This window comes from Empidonax traillii, unplaced genomic scaffold (assembly GCF_003031625.1).
Source record: "Empidonax traillii isolate 1590-97213 ecotype Southwest subspecies unplaced genomic scaffold, ASM303162v1 scaffold380:size670999, whole genome shotgun sequence".
In the NCBI taxonomy this organism is placed as follows: Eukaryota; Metazoa; Chordata; class Aves; order Passeriformes; family Tyrannidae; genus Empidonax; species Empidonax traillii.
Window position 1 is genome coordinate 161737 of NW_020955573.1, and position 15092 is coordinate 176828.

Genomic DNA, 15092 nt, shown 5'->3' on the forward strand with positions numbered 1-15092 from the left:
GTGACAAACTTACACTCTTAGTTTTACTTTTCTGTAATTTCTTTACAATATGGCCCCAAAAGGGCACTGTTGTGTGATTTACTGCATTTGAGATGGGTTTAGTTATTTCAGGAGTTCTGGTATGAAGAAAGGAACGTGGCTCTAGAAGAGCTCTCCATTTCAAAAAGGCAAATTTCATGAGAAATTTTCTTTGTAAAAATATAAAAAAGTATAAAAATATAACACATAAAACGTCTCTGATGTGCAAAACGAGACTTTCAAGCCTTTGAGTTGGTCAAGATATTTTAGCTTAAATTACAGGAAAAAAGGGGAAAAGCAACTTGAGGCAAACACTTGGCATGGAAAAATTTCAAACAATACCAATTTGACAGAGCGAGAATTAACTGGAAAGGGTTTCATAGTATTTGTATTCAAAGAGAAGTAGCAGAGCTGTCACCAAAGGACCAAAGTCCATGGAATACCTGACAAGACACGTACCAGAACTGAAGGATGAACAGGAGATCTGAACACCAGGCCTGGACCTCTCTGCAAATTTTACAGGACGATCCCTACGTGCAACAACACAACACATTTACTTTTCATTGCTCTAGTCAACAAAAACATCTCCCTGCAGCTCAGGCTGGGGTCAATATGCTCACCTTAAATGTTTTTATGTCACAATTCTCACCAAAGTTTCCTAGAACTTTTCATTTGAGGCATTTTTGTCCTTAGTTGAACAAGAAAACCATAATTTTCTAAATTGAAAGGAGTATTTAACTGATTTATCACGATACTCACCGATTCAAATCTATTTAAAACAGAACCTGCCAAACCACTTGTCTGATGGCATTTATTAAATATGGGTTTGGTGACATTTACATATGCATGTTCTTCTGATTAAAAGCAAATGATGTCTTCTGCCATTTTGGACAAGAATTTATTCCTTAACATAAAAGCTGGAAGTTCTTTCACAACTTTGCCTCGCAAGGCACAAAACCCCAGAAATAACAACCCCAATCTCTGCCTCCCCTCTGGGTTCCAACAGAATCCCTGCCCCCCACACCAGTTCATTGAGCAAGAAAACGCCCTTATTTAATTATCTCAGCATTCCTCTTCAGGTCAAAACTCAAAATAAATCCCTCCTTGAGTCAAAATAATTATAATTATCTAAAGAGTCTTACTTAAATTTCATGGTGTTCGCATGCCACTGCCAGAAACAGATTGTTCCGTCGGCACCAGTGGAGGTGAGGTATCGTGTTGTTCCTTTCCTTGCTGGAGAGAACTAAAAATAAAGTTGGAACAATTAAACCAGCTAATTTCTTTCTCTTCTTTCACGCTGGAAACCTGTAAAGGATTTTTTTCACGTTTTTTTTTCTCCCCAGGAGAACGGGGAGCAGGGATAGGCACAGAATCTGAACTTCCATACAGATCAAGCTGAGGAAATGGAAAACACCCACATTTTGAGGAGGAATTCTTTATTTCTACCACACAAAGGAGAGTAAATGGGAGAAATGAAACAAGCCCAGACCCTTTTAATGGGGTATCAAGATGAGGAAATAGTTCTTTTGAGGACAGAACTGGATCAAACATGGCAAATAAAATGATTCCTGCATCCCAAAGAAGAACAGCAGCACAGCAGGATCCCCACTCCCTCCCTCTTCCTGAATGTCTCCTCTGCCTCTCTAAGGAGTGGGAAAGCTTTTTATTCTTAATTTCATAACTGCAGCAATGCCTTTAATCCTCTGGCTACCTGGTAATTTGATAGAGGAATTGTTTCCTCTATTTGCATTGTTTGCACTGTTTCCTCAAAAAAGCCATCACTGATTTTATTCTAAATGATCAGAGTTTTACAAAAAGCTTGTAAGGAGCATATATACACACACACATATGTAAAAAAGTAATATCCCAATTATAACACCAGGTTGCAAAACATGTTTCCAAAACAATCACCTTAATATGGCTGAAATCAGACAAAATTGGAAGTGTAGGGAAGAGGGGGAGAAACAAAGCTCCTGGTGACATGATGGAGCATCCACTGGCATAATGGAGAAGCCTGTGCTGAATCCAAGGAAGCACAGCTCCCAGAGAGAGGGATTCTGAGCCAAACAGCCCCCCTCACTCTCCCCTCTATGTGCATCACCTGCCAAATTGCAGGGACTGGGGGTTTTTTATGCTGGAATTTTGATTTTTGGAGGTTTCTGGCAGTTGTGTTGTTTTTTAAAGAAAATCTGCGCTTGCTACAAAAGCCAGAACAGCTCCTTATGCTACAAGTTAAGGCAACAAAGAAACAAGAAACATGGAATAAGGAATTTTAGCTGATTCTTCCAAAAAATAAACGTCCTCCACGAACACAGGACTGTTGGCTCAGGTGCCACGCCAGGACCAGCACCAAAGATGCCAAGCATGACTCCTCAGCTCATTGAGAGCACCAGCTCTATCATTTTCTCGACTCAAGGAAGCAGCAGAGGGATCCCACAGCTAAAGGCCCGTGGAAGCAGCAGTGGGATCCCACAGCTAAAGTCCTGTGGAAGCAGCAGTGGGATCCCACAGCTAAAGGCCCGTGGAAGCAGCAGGATGAAGCAGCAGCGAATTTGCCACGAAAAAACACCCTCGAGTTGGGACAAACCTGTCGCCGCCAGATATGGAATGATGAATTTTATCTCGGATTGCCAATCTCGTATCACCATTTTAACCCAAACCCAACGGTCCCTCACCTGTATGGAAGTGATGGAAGCTGAGTGGCCCTGCAGGACGGCCAGGGGGGCGCAGGTGCGGAGGCACCATACCCGCACCACCTTGTCACAGCTGCCCGCGGCCAGCAGCGTGTTCTCGTAGTTCACGGCCATGTCCGAGATCTCGGCCGAGTGCCCCCGCAGGGTGGACAGCAGGCGCCCGTCATCTGTCGCCCAGATCTTCACCAGACAGTCATCTGAGCCCTGGGAACACAAGACATTGTGGAAGGTGTTCCTGCCCATGGCAGGAGATGGGACTGGATGGGCTTTCAGGTCCCTTCCAACCCAAACCAGAGACACCTCCTGCCATGGGCAGGTCACCTTCCACCAGCCCAGGTTGCTCCAAGCCCCGTCCAACTTGGCCTTGGACACTTCCAGGGATCCAAGGGCAGCCACAGCTTCTCTGGGCAACCTGTGCCAGGGCCTCCCCACCCTCACAACCAAGAATTTCTTCCCAAAATCCCATCTAACCCTGCCCCTGTCTCCTGAAGGCCATTCTCCCTTGTCCTGTCACTCCATGCACAGGGATTAACATTAACAGCTAAAAATGCAGCATTAATTTGAAAAATGTGCTAATTTTTAAATATGTCCAACAAAAAGCTCGGGAAGTACCACAGAAATGGATGCTACTGTATTCTGGAGAAGATCTTAAATTAATAGCCATGCATTCATTCACTGACAAATTCTGGAAGGTGAATTTATTATAAAACTAACTTGCAGCTGAATTAAGTTGTGTCTGCATCTCAATCAGTGAGGAAGAGGCTGTTGAGAGACTCATGAAACAAGGAAATCGAACCAAGCAAAGCAATCTTCAAAAACAAAACAAAAAAAAATCCAATTTTTAAACTTACTGTAAAAATTCTCCTCCCACTGCGGTCAAAGGCGATACAATAAACAGATGAGAGGTGCCCCAAAATCCTCTTATGCATCTTCATGTGTTGGTAGGTGGATGTTGGGAACAAGTGGCTGAAACGGCCACATCCAGTTAGTTGCCTGGCAGACAGGATGTGAACTGGGAGAGAGAAAAACAAAGCAGAAAGAAAACTGAGATGTGAATTTTTGACTAGAACCCAATGTAAATAAGCATTAAATCAAATATAACGTTCCTTAACAACTTTGTTGTTATGATCTATAAATCTGAGCCTCTTCCACCTTATCAGAATGTTCTGAATGATGTTATAAAAAGAAATCCCACTCCTGATAAAGCCTTTCAATACCCACCACACGCTGCACCTGCCTCCTCACCAAAAATCGCAGCAAAATTAAAAATTCCCACCACAAGTGGGAGTTGTTCCAATGTTCAATTCATGAACAGGTACAGATACAGTTACTCTACATGGATTTGGGAAATCTGCTTTATGGATATTAGATGTTACCAATAACAATTACAAGACATTTAGTTTTATAATAATTGTTTATTTTAAGTGCTTTTTTGGTGATAAAAATCTTTCTTTTGAGTGGCTTTTAGATCCTATGTGATGGTCAAAGATCTTCCATGTGTTCAACATCAACATCACTGCATTCCTTACGTTGTGGAATTGAAGAATAAGAAATATGTGGCACTGATGGAAAAGTCCCACTCAAAAGAATGGCAGGTACAAGAAAAGAAACTGCAATACCCAATCATTTCCCACTGCTACAGACAGAAATCCTTCCAAGAACAACCTGAAATCTAAATCCACCAAAACACCAGGTAAAAAAGCCCATCTTTGATTTGATGCACAATTTTAGCTCATTTTGGGGCATTTAAATTCACCAACCCTCCGTTATTACTATTTTCCCCTGACCCATCCTCCTTCATAGCACTTGAACTTTGGGGTTTAAAGTTTGGAGAGGTTTTTCCAATGGCACTTGAGGCTCCAGCACTGCTGGGCTGGTGGGTTTGTGGAGTCCCTGAGATAGCAGATCCCCTGGAGAAACTCCTTATCTTACCTCCTGCACCTTGAAGTGGGTTGGGCTTCACGGGAGCACCACCAAGATCCTTAGAGCCTTTCAACCCCTTAGTTTAAAACTACAGTGCAAAACTCAAGCCACTGCTTAATTGTCTCATTGTATCATTCCCAATCTCCACAAAAAAAAAGTAAAAAAATTAATCTACAAAGTCAAGAAGTGCCATTTCAAAGGGTTACAAACCCGTAACTCACTTGTGCAAATTTGTACCACTGAAGCATCTATTAATAAGTAAACTTATTTCAGCTCTACAGAAAGTATTTTTGTCTCAAATTTGGACATTTGGATTATTTTTAACCCCTCAATGCACTTTAAACACAACCCACGAGGGAAAAAAGCTGCATAAAAGACACTTGCAAAAGCCATCAGGCTCCAGCGTAACCTCACCTTCAGTCAATATTTGCTTTGCATGTAAAAGCACATATTCAGCAGTACTAAAAAGCAAAACACACTAAAGCAAATTAGTTTACTATCTACCCACTATTGAGCTGCTGCCTGGCATTACACAGGGCTGTTAAACAAAACTGTCTCCTCAAGCAGAGTAAAACTGAAATTTTTTTTAACCTTTTTTACACCTCTAACACAGAGATCCCACAGTGCTAAATGCTCTACAAAGGTGCCTCAGGTTTTCCTGCAAGTTATTTTATTTATTATGTAAGTGTGACAGCTTAAAAGCCAAATTTTTAAAAATATTAAACCTCCCTGTCCCCCCACCCTGTGGACCCTGTGTGCCAACAGAGGGATGGAGTCATTCAGCAACCTGGCGATTCTGCTGTGCTTTTCAATGCTTAAAGCCTTTAAATACATATATATTTATAGATTTAAATACATAATAACAGTGTATCTGCCTTAAAGCAATTTCAAACAGCTCTGAATAATGTTTTAGCCACACAAAGAACTGTGTGAATCAAAAAGGTATATTCACATTTCAAAATATTCCCAATAATGGCGGTATTTTCCGTGTCTCCATGCAATCCTTCTGAACATTTTCCCCTGATTTTTGGTGTAAATCACATGAAGGAAACACTGAAAGGTATAAAGAATATTCAGGCACTTAAATCCCAGTCTTGGCACCTCACTTTTCCGGTGGATTCCCAGCCTGGCAATCAGTTCAGCTCCAGCGGATATGAAAGTGATTTCACTTTTTTTTTTTCCTGTGTTTATTTCCCTATTTGCACAATGAGGACAAAACTCCCCAATCTCCCATGGATAATTACAAAATAAAAAGCCTTGTTTATGAAATGCTTCAATCAAGAGACACCCAGAACTTTCGTTGTGCCATGAGGAGCAACGACTTTATCAAAGCAACAGCATCTTTGGACAAAACACCCTATCACTGCTTCAAAGGGACAAAAAAACCATCCCAAATTCCAGTTCTTAGGAAGATTAATATGCAATATCCAAATAGGGAATTACCCCCACATGACAAAAATCCCTGTGAAGTTTCCTTTCTTCAGCACAATGAAGTCCTTGTACCTCTAAGGCCCCAAAGCATTAAAAACCAACAATTCCCACCCAAAGAAACAGGAACTTAGTAACCTTAAAAGATTTTAGGAACCTATCTAATTAACTGATGTATTTCACGCCATACTGGGTGTAAAAGATGCCAAGTCCACCCTCTCACTATTCCCTGCCAGGAAAAACTTTCCAGACAGTTATTTCACAAAAAAAAAAAAAAAAAAGGGAGCAGATCTTGTCTTCTTGATAAGAAAAGTTAGCTTTGTCCCCAAACTGAAGGGCCATCTAAGCTCCTCCAACTACCAACCTGTAAAATACAGGCATTTTTCTCTTTATGTTCCACAGTCCTTGGTCCTGGAAGATCACACCTTCAGGAAAATTAGAGTTCTTAATGCAAGCCATATATGCTGTACAACAGCAATTCATTAATCACAATTTACCTCACGTTCTACCAGAGGTAACAGCACAAACGTAAAATCCCCTGTAAGAAAGCTCACCTAGGAAGGATAAACCCCAAACCCTGCAACAACAACCCACCAGTGTAAAGGAAGTTTAAAAATCAATCACCAGACAGCCCAAATTTCAAAGTTAAGTCACAACTTCAGGAGGAATTCAAGCGTTTCAGATGGCAAAGTCGGCGAGGCAGCACCTGCTCGAATTCTTCCTCTCCCTACAAACCCTTGTGTTGCTCCACTTTTTGCAAGGAAAACTAAGAACACAGGAAAACTGGTGCAAATGTTTGGTTTAAAACCAGTTTCTCAAGGGTGATGAGTTCACATCAGACTGTTTCACCCTCAGCAATAAGCACTGTAACTCTGGAATGAGGACTTAAATTTTGCTCTCACAGCAGGGCCGGAGTGAGCAAGGATCAGGTACCACTCAGAGTGTGGGAGAAACACAGGTCAGGATTTCATAAGAGCGCTGGGAATTAAATACAGTTGGCTCACTCGAGGAAAATATCATCTCAGAGTGGCCACAAAGAGAGCTGGACCCAGGAAAAGCACTGAAAGCACAACGTGTTCCAGCTCTGGGAGCCGCTGACCTCATGGAACTCATTTACAGCACGAGACACCATCGATTCCTGACCTCATCCCAGCGCTGCTCTTTGGCACGGCCAAGGTAGCTGGATCACCTTGACTGTGAATTTCCATCCAGCCCAAATGCTTATTCACTGAGACTGTGCTTTCTGCTTCCAAATTCTGTGTTATTTTCACTAACAAGTTACCTACAGAATGATTTTCATTCTCAGGTTAGAGCAGCTTGTAAAGAGCGAAAACAGCCTTCTTTCTGATCTGCTTTGAGTTGCCTCCAAAAAACAAAGCTCTGACAAACTGAAGTAGCATCAAAAGCAGGTTTATCAAAGGGGAATAACTCCCAGTGCTGAGGTACTGCATGACCAGTCTTTCCACTTGCTGACTGGGAGAGCACAAACGGAGCCCTAAAAATCCCACAACTGCAAAACCTGCCCAGAAAGGCTCCACCAGACCATCTCCAGTGTTCCCTGAGTTGTCCTGGCAGCAGGACACCCAGCCAGTGTTTTCCCTCCTTCTCCTCCCCCAGCAGATCCCCACAGACACCACATCCTTGGGAACAACTTCACAGATCAGCACTTTACCGGAGACTCCCCCAGGCAGAAGATTCCCAGCTCTGCACAAACACACTGGGAAAAGGCAACACTGATTTCCTGCTCCAGTTCCACCAGACCTTTCATTTTGGAGTACAGACCCCAAAATCCCATCCCAACCAACCCCAACCACATGGAAAGGCAAACCACTGCAGCTACCAGCTCTTCCAACTGGATCCTCCTTGTTGATCCCAGCTGGACCATCAGTGATCCTGTTCTCCCAGCAGAACAACACACTCATGGTGGAAAGCTTAAATCCCTATCACTGGAAGGGCAATGATACAGGAAGACTTCCAGCTGCTCATTCTATACCTTATTTACCAGTTCACAGAGGTAACTGCACAATCATCTCGTCTCACTCCTGAACACACATGACCATGGGTGACTTTCCCTTCAGCCCAACTCCTTCAGCAAGAAATTCCAGAAAAATCCCTCTGACTGAGCCAGCACAGTGTGGGAATTCAGAGTTATGCCAAAATCCCAAAGAGGTCAGACACTGCTCTTCATTTTGTATTTGAAACAAGACACACTGGCTGGCACTACTCAGGAGAGAAAAACACCCATTGTGCACAGATATATACAGAATTTTGTGACTTCAACTTCAGGATTAACAACGAGGAATCCGAAAACCAAACTCCTGCCTTAAGTATAGCCAGTTCCTTGTTTTAATCTTCATACACATTTTCTTCTCTTACAAGTAATTTATGTAGATACACCAAGTAGGGTTGTATCCCTGTATTCTTCCACAAATCAATACTTATAAAAGTTAATTCCTGGCTATAAAAGACCCTTTTACATATAATACCTTTGCATTTATTAAAAAAGCAATTAGGAGAACACCAAACACAAGAAATTATTCTGGTTTTTTTTAAGTGACTAAATAATCACCAAGCAAACAGCACAAACGTCTGCCATGAAAACATGATAAATGCTGAAGCCCAATCTGCCAGGTTGGTTCATTAATAATAACAACACATATTCCAAAAGCACACAGTCTGATGAAAGAACTGATCCAAGAATCCATACAGAAATACAGCTGTAGAAGTTGTGTGCAATAAATCTACAATCTAGGTTATTAGTAATCCATCAGCACAACTGCTCACAGTAAAGTAACTGCAGAACCAGGCTAAAATAATAAATACAAAGATATGGTAAAAAAAGAAAATTGCCATCCCTTTACCTCCAAAGGAAGGGAGTGTGCACATCTGAAAGGATTCCCTGACAAACCAGCAAAACATCTGCACACAGATAAAATACTTCAAGAAGAACTAAACCAGGATCTACATTTACGCCTGCAAGAACCAAACTTGTTTGCTATAAAAATAGTTAACCAAAGCTCAGACCATACAAGGAAAACACTTCAGTTTAAATAAAACAGAGCAGCTCTGTGATGAGATGTCAGCTGAGAGCCCACATATTTTTACACAAGTTCTTTATCTGTGTGGACAACTGAGTCTGAAGTAACACAAATGTTGCTTTGGTGATTATTTCCTTTTTGGAGAGGGATGTTGCAAGCAGTCTGTTTTCTGTCATAATCAAACTAAAAGAAATTCTTGAGTCAAAAAAGCTCCCTGGGAGCCAGACACTTGGTTCTGGCTAAGATTCCTGTGATGATTCCACGATTCCATGCTCCTGTGGCCATGCCTATCCAGTTTTATAAACAAATGTATATATTATGTAGGCGTATCATAAAAAGATACTCAAACCTTTTGCCCTCCGAACAAGTCAACGTGCAAAGCTTCGCAAAACATGTCTACACATATTGTGGGAGCTCCAAGCCTGAATAACACAAAAACCATTCTACTGTCAGGACAGGAATAAATGCAGTTCCAAACTCACCCACGTTTGGAGGTTTCCCGTAGTTCACGGGGAGTTCTGGGGGTCGGCCCCTGTGCAGAGCTGCGAAGGCAGAGCCTTTCCATAGCGTGTGTCTGAAGTCTGCACCACAGAGAGAACAGAAATCATCAGCAAATTAAATAATCGGGAGATCAAGCATCGCTCCCAGCACCCCAGAATAAGATCTGCCTTGTTAAACAGTTTGCCAGAGATCTATCACTTAAAGCTACTCTGATTTCCAGTTCCTAAGCAATTATCACTGTAAGTGGTTTCAACTTATTTTTGGTTAATTTGGGTGACTGGTGAGTCTAAATTAATGGAAAGAAAAAGAATTTAAAAAAAACACTTTGGATTGAGGCAGGACTGAGCTTTGCCATGTTTTCAGTCCTGCAATCCCAGCACTAAAAGCACCTCACTTAGGAACTGTACATTTGAGAAGACACACACACACATTTGCTCCCTGAATGTGGAGAAGTGAGTTTTTATCCAGTAAATCTGTTTTCCTGCAATTGGTGGCAACATGCCCTCCTTTCAGATTGTCCTCTGCACCCCAACCCCCCAAAAAATCATTGTTTTAAAGCGAAGACTGCTTTCTTTAAAGACTCTCCAGCTCTCTGCTGCCAACTGGCCTCGGAGAGCCTCCTCTCTAGAACAATAGTGATTTTTCTGAGTGCCTCAGAAATTAGACCTGGATTTCTTCCATTTCTGGCCATCTGGAAGGAGAGAAATGAGCTTCCACGGTGAGTAAGTAGTGAAACAGAAGGACAGTGCCACAGGTTGGTGGGTCTGTGTAGCACCATCTACATCTCTGAACATCAAGAGCAAGGGGACTCAGAGCTCCCTGAGAGCACCTTCCGATTAAACCCCAAACTGCAGCCCAGAGTAATAAATGATACTCATTAAAAACAGCACTCAAGACTTCCCAAAATAGATCAATTCCCCTCAGAAGTTCTGTCTCCCTGCATAAAAATGTTTATTTTCTCTCCATGTTTTGCTGCTGTTTTCTGCAAACTGAGTGTGAAATGAAGGAATGTTTCCCTGCAAACCTGAAATTCTCCACCCAATTACAGCAAAAGCACAGGCAAAACAAGATTTAGTCCCAAAACTCTGGGTGTTTGCAAACAGCACATCCCTCCAGGAGACATCCAATGGATCAGCAGAAAGCCACAGTCCTCGTTAGCATCAGTGTGACTTCACAGGATGCAGGGAATTAAGTGCTCAATGCCACCCAAACAGGAAGGTCCTGCTGTCCCATCCCTCCTCCTCTGCCAGGATGATGCTCCTGTGTCACCTCCAGCCCTCTGATCCTTTTCCACCAACTCAATTTAATGCACTACAACAAATTTTGCAACATTTCAGCTCCCTGAATCAGCACATCACAGGATCAAGGAAGTTCTGGCTCCTCCAGGGAGGAAGTGTCAGGGGCATAGAGTAAGGAGGGAAGGGAGGAATCACTCTCCAATAGCAGATGGCTCTCGGATCTGTTTAGTTTTAACACAAAACTGCTCTCAGGATCATTCTCTCAAGCAGAGCAGTTCTTCAAAGGGAACAGGACTGTTCATGAAAGGACTGGGGGCTTTCAAATTAACTTTAAGCAAGGACAAGCAGGAATTGTCACTGAAGAAACAGCCTCACCTTCTCTCCATGCCCTAAATGCTGCCCCAAATCCCACCTCGTCCTGTGTCTGCACAGCCACGGAATCAAATAATGGAAGAAACAAGGCTCAAAAATTGCCCAGCAAAACACACCGACTGCTGGGTGATTTTGACACAGGTGTGTGCAAATGTATATGAAAAAATGGCATTTTTCAGATGGATCAAAGCCCTAATCCAGTTCACATCATTTACACAACCACCAGTCCAACACACTGGGGAGAGGAGGCAGAGAAAGCAAGTAACAAGATCAGGCAAGAACTGCTTAAAATGGCACTTTCAACCACAGAAAATACATCCAACAGGGCCAGCAACAACTGCATTTCAGCAACAAGAAAGCTGCCAAGCACGGGAGACAAAGCAGGGCTCATCAAACACACAGATAGCACAACTTGAATCGAAACAAAAGGGTTTTGATCATTAAAACGGGATTCAAGCACAAAGAAATGGGGATTCTTACCTTTTGCTGCCCTCAGGAGAGACTGGCGCCCGACACCCAGCAAAGTCTGCACCCCTAAAACACTCTGGGGGATTTCCTTGTCTAAGAGGGGTCCAAGCCTCTCACAGATCCTAAGAAGATAATCCGGAGGGATGTGTGCATTGACAGCCACCTAAACACACGGACAAGGCAGACGTTGGAAAACTGGTTTGGTTTGGCTTCTCCTGGTATTTCTTTGTTTCATAGTCAAGCGTAAAGTTACTGAAATCGAGTCTAAAAAACCCTTCAAAATCAATTATAGCACATGTTAAAGTGATGTGGAGCATTGAAAAAGTCAGACCAGAAACTCCAGGTTCTAGCAGCTGAATTTTAATTTAGGATATCCCTTAAAAACAAAGATCCCTGAAACTCAGAGTTCCCAGTGCAATTCTCTGCTCAAGCAACTTTTTCTTTTTTTAAGCCTTTTTTACTCTCCAGTTCATTCTTTTGCCATTTCTGGCTTAGCTAAAATACCCTTACATTGACATTACTGTATGAAGCACATGTGCTAAAACCTGAAAAACCTGAAATCTTACCCTAAAACCCCTAAACATCACCCTAAAAGCAATACCCACTCTCCAGCTCCTGGGAATAGGTATGTTTAAGATCCATGTGTGTAGGCTCGAAATTTGTCATGTTGAGGAAACATTCTTGTTTATTCCTTTGTTTTCTACTGAGAGGCAATAAAAAAATGACAATATTTTTTATTAAAATTTTTTTTAAGTGAAAATAAAAAAATAATAAAAAAAGTTTTTCCAACAGTCTGTTATCCAGAATGTCCTGCACTTGCCTGACTTTCGTATTTACTAACTGGCAGGAAAAACTCCCCATCGGGGCTCATTTAGGTCCTTCAACGCAGGCCACACAGGTAAATCCACCTTCTTTTATGGATCAACAGCATCCTGCCTTCCCAGATCCTGAGGATAGGCCCAGTTCCCACCCCACACACCTGAGGGAGCGGCAGGAATCGGGAAGGAGGAAAAGGTGTGTAATTCACTCAGCCCTGCTGCCAAAACACTGTTCACTCAACTGTGTCATCAAACAGATCATTAGCACATGGCATTGGGAATTTTCTCATTCCAGTTGGGCAACAGCAGTGGAGCTACAGGACACAACATGGCCAGGCAGGGGGTGGGTAATGTCACCACCTGCACCAAATCAGATTTTAACCAAAAATAAAAAAGGAAAAGGAAGGCTTTTCTAACAATATATACAAATTATCATTTAACTAAGGCCAACTAATAATTCTTCCAATGTGACTGAAACTCCTTGAGGCTTCTCCCTCCACACATCCTTCAGTCACTGCAGGTTAAAGGATCATTCAGTGAATGCTCTCCTGCTCTGACAGGTTCCTCCAGCCATTGTAACTTCTTCTTCCCCAAAGTGGAGTTCCAAAACTATATTGGCACCTTCCCAATATAATACAGCCAGTGCAGTTCAGTGAATGAGCAGGAGTCGCCTTTCATTGTAAATGACAGGATATAACAGAAGTCAAAATGAAAGGATTATCTCAAACGTTGATATTTGCCTCTTGCACTTACTCATCCCTGAAATCCTGTAAATGTGTTAATGCTACAAAATATTTTATTACCCTCCACCAGCCTCCCTTCAGAGTGTAGGGGATCTGAAAGGGTCTGGACCAAGGGAAGTTCTAAAGAGAAAATCATCAGCTAAGTAACATCTGAGTATGAAATCCTTATTTACATCTCTGCTAACCAGTAACAACCTTCCCAGTCACCAGCTGCCAATAGACAGCAATATATCAAGCTTAAGATTAAAAGATTAAAAGGAGTAACCAGCCCACACGTGTGAAATTTTACTTCCAGGGTAAAAAATAAACCAAATCATAGCACTCTCTCTGGAAATACAACATTTCACGCAACGTTCCAACCCATTCTCCCAGTGTAACAGGGCAAACACTCCTCTTTTCACCCCAGAGCTGGTCTGGGAGCATCACCAACATTCCATGTCAAGACAAGCCAATATCCCACTGCAGAGACAGAGCACAGGTTACTCCACAAGCAGTCCTGACTAACCCCCAAATGGAAAAGGACTTCCTCTGTTGTTTAAGGATGAAGCCATAGTTTTATAGGGAACAGCAAAGAGGGAACATGGACACTGGGGATGGGACAACGTTCCCAGAGGAGGGATGGCTGGGGCAGCCTCATGGAGCACAGGGTACTCGTCTGCACATGCCTGGTGGGAATTTCCCTGGGATATCCAGAGGCTGAGCAGCTCAGGATACCAGACCTCTGTTTGATCACTGCCCAGACCAGAAATGCTGGCAAATCCACCACAGAGCCACAGTTAAACAGGCACCCGTGAGCTGCTGGAGCTTCTACATTTTCGTGCAGTCTTATTGGATTGTAAACTTTCCTAAGGAATATTTAATGTGGAGCACATTGCCCAGACCAGCCACGTGCCACAGTGACCATTCCCTCTCCTCTGGATTTGCAATCCAAACCATGCCACACCACAGAGAAGGCTCTATCACACTTCTTTCCCTGCACAATTCCATGTTTCTACGAGCCCCAACAGCCCAAATAAGTGGCCCTTAATCTGAATATTATTACTGTTGTTACTACCAAACAGCTCCAAAGGCAGGCAGCAAAACCAGCAAATTCTCCTGGAGACTTTTTCCTGTAATAACTTCCAGATAAAATGCTTAAATCACAGCCCAGAGCTAAACAAGCAATTCAGTTTTCAGGTTTCCAAAAGAACTTGAAACAAAACTCCTTCCTTTCACCTCTGTGTGAGAAGCTGTAAATGGATTTTAAGTACTTTTCTAAAACCTGAAGCTGCAAACATCCAGCTGAGAAAACCGGTCTCTCAGATCAGATTTCCCTTAAAAGAAGGATGGAAAAAAGCAAAGGTATAACCACATCTCTCAGTCTGTGCTTGTCCAAACCCTACTTGGCAAAATGAGACAACAGCAAGGATATTATCAGCTTCTCAAATATATTAGGAAAATATTTTTAGAACATATGAAAATATTTTAGAAGATAAATAGAAAATTGGAAAAAATTAGATATGAGTAATACAGGCCCAAACCAGGCATGTTAAAATAATGCAGAAGAACCAAAAATGTGCTAAGTGAGAACAAATGCTGCACCTTGGGATAAATTATAAAGACAAAGTGTTTTGTTGCCTGAAGATGCGAAAAACCCCATAAAAGTTAAAATGTGAGAGCACAAGAATGCCACAGTACCACGGAAGAGTTCCCTGACACAGTAACCACACAGTTCTAATGGATCTAAAAAATGAAGAATTGAGTAAAGTGAATCCATTCTTTACAAAAAAACTCTTCTTTTTAAAAAAGTCCCCCAGTCCTGACTGCTTGAGTCAGGCTGCAGAGAAGTTGCTACAGTGATAAGCAGAGGAAA

The 15092-nt window shown here is 42.3% G+C and overlaps 1 protein-coding gene across 1 annotated transcript in view; it reads right to left on the reverse strand.

Moving 5' to 3' along the window:
* BRWD3 (bromodomain and WD repeat domain containing 3) overlaps positions 1-15092 on the reverse strand; it is a 47649-nt gene that overhangs the window by 27223 nt on the left and 5334 nt on the right. Inside the window, exons 5-10 of the mRNA XM_027893085.1 lie at positions 11692-11842; positions 9583-9681; positions 3563-3723; positions 2694-2915; positions 1161-1261; positions 478-548 (exon numbers count right to left, since the gene is read on the reverse strand). Coding sequence (XP_027748886.1) covers positions 478-548; positions 1161-1261; positions 2694-2915; positions 3563-3723; positions 9583-9681; positions 11692-11842 — 805 coding nt within the window. The remainder of the gene's footprint in view (positions 1-477; positions 549-1160; positions 1262-2693; positions 2916-3562; positions 3724-9582; positions 9682-11691; positions 11843-15092) is intronic.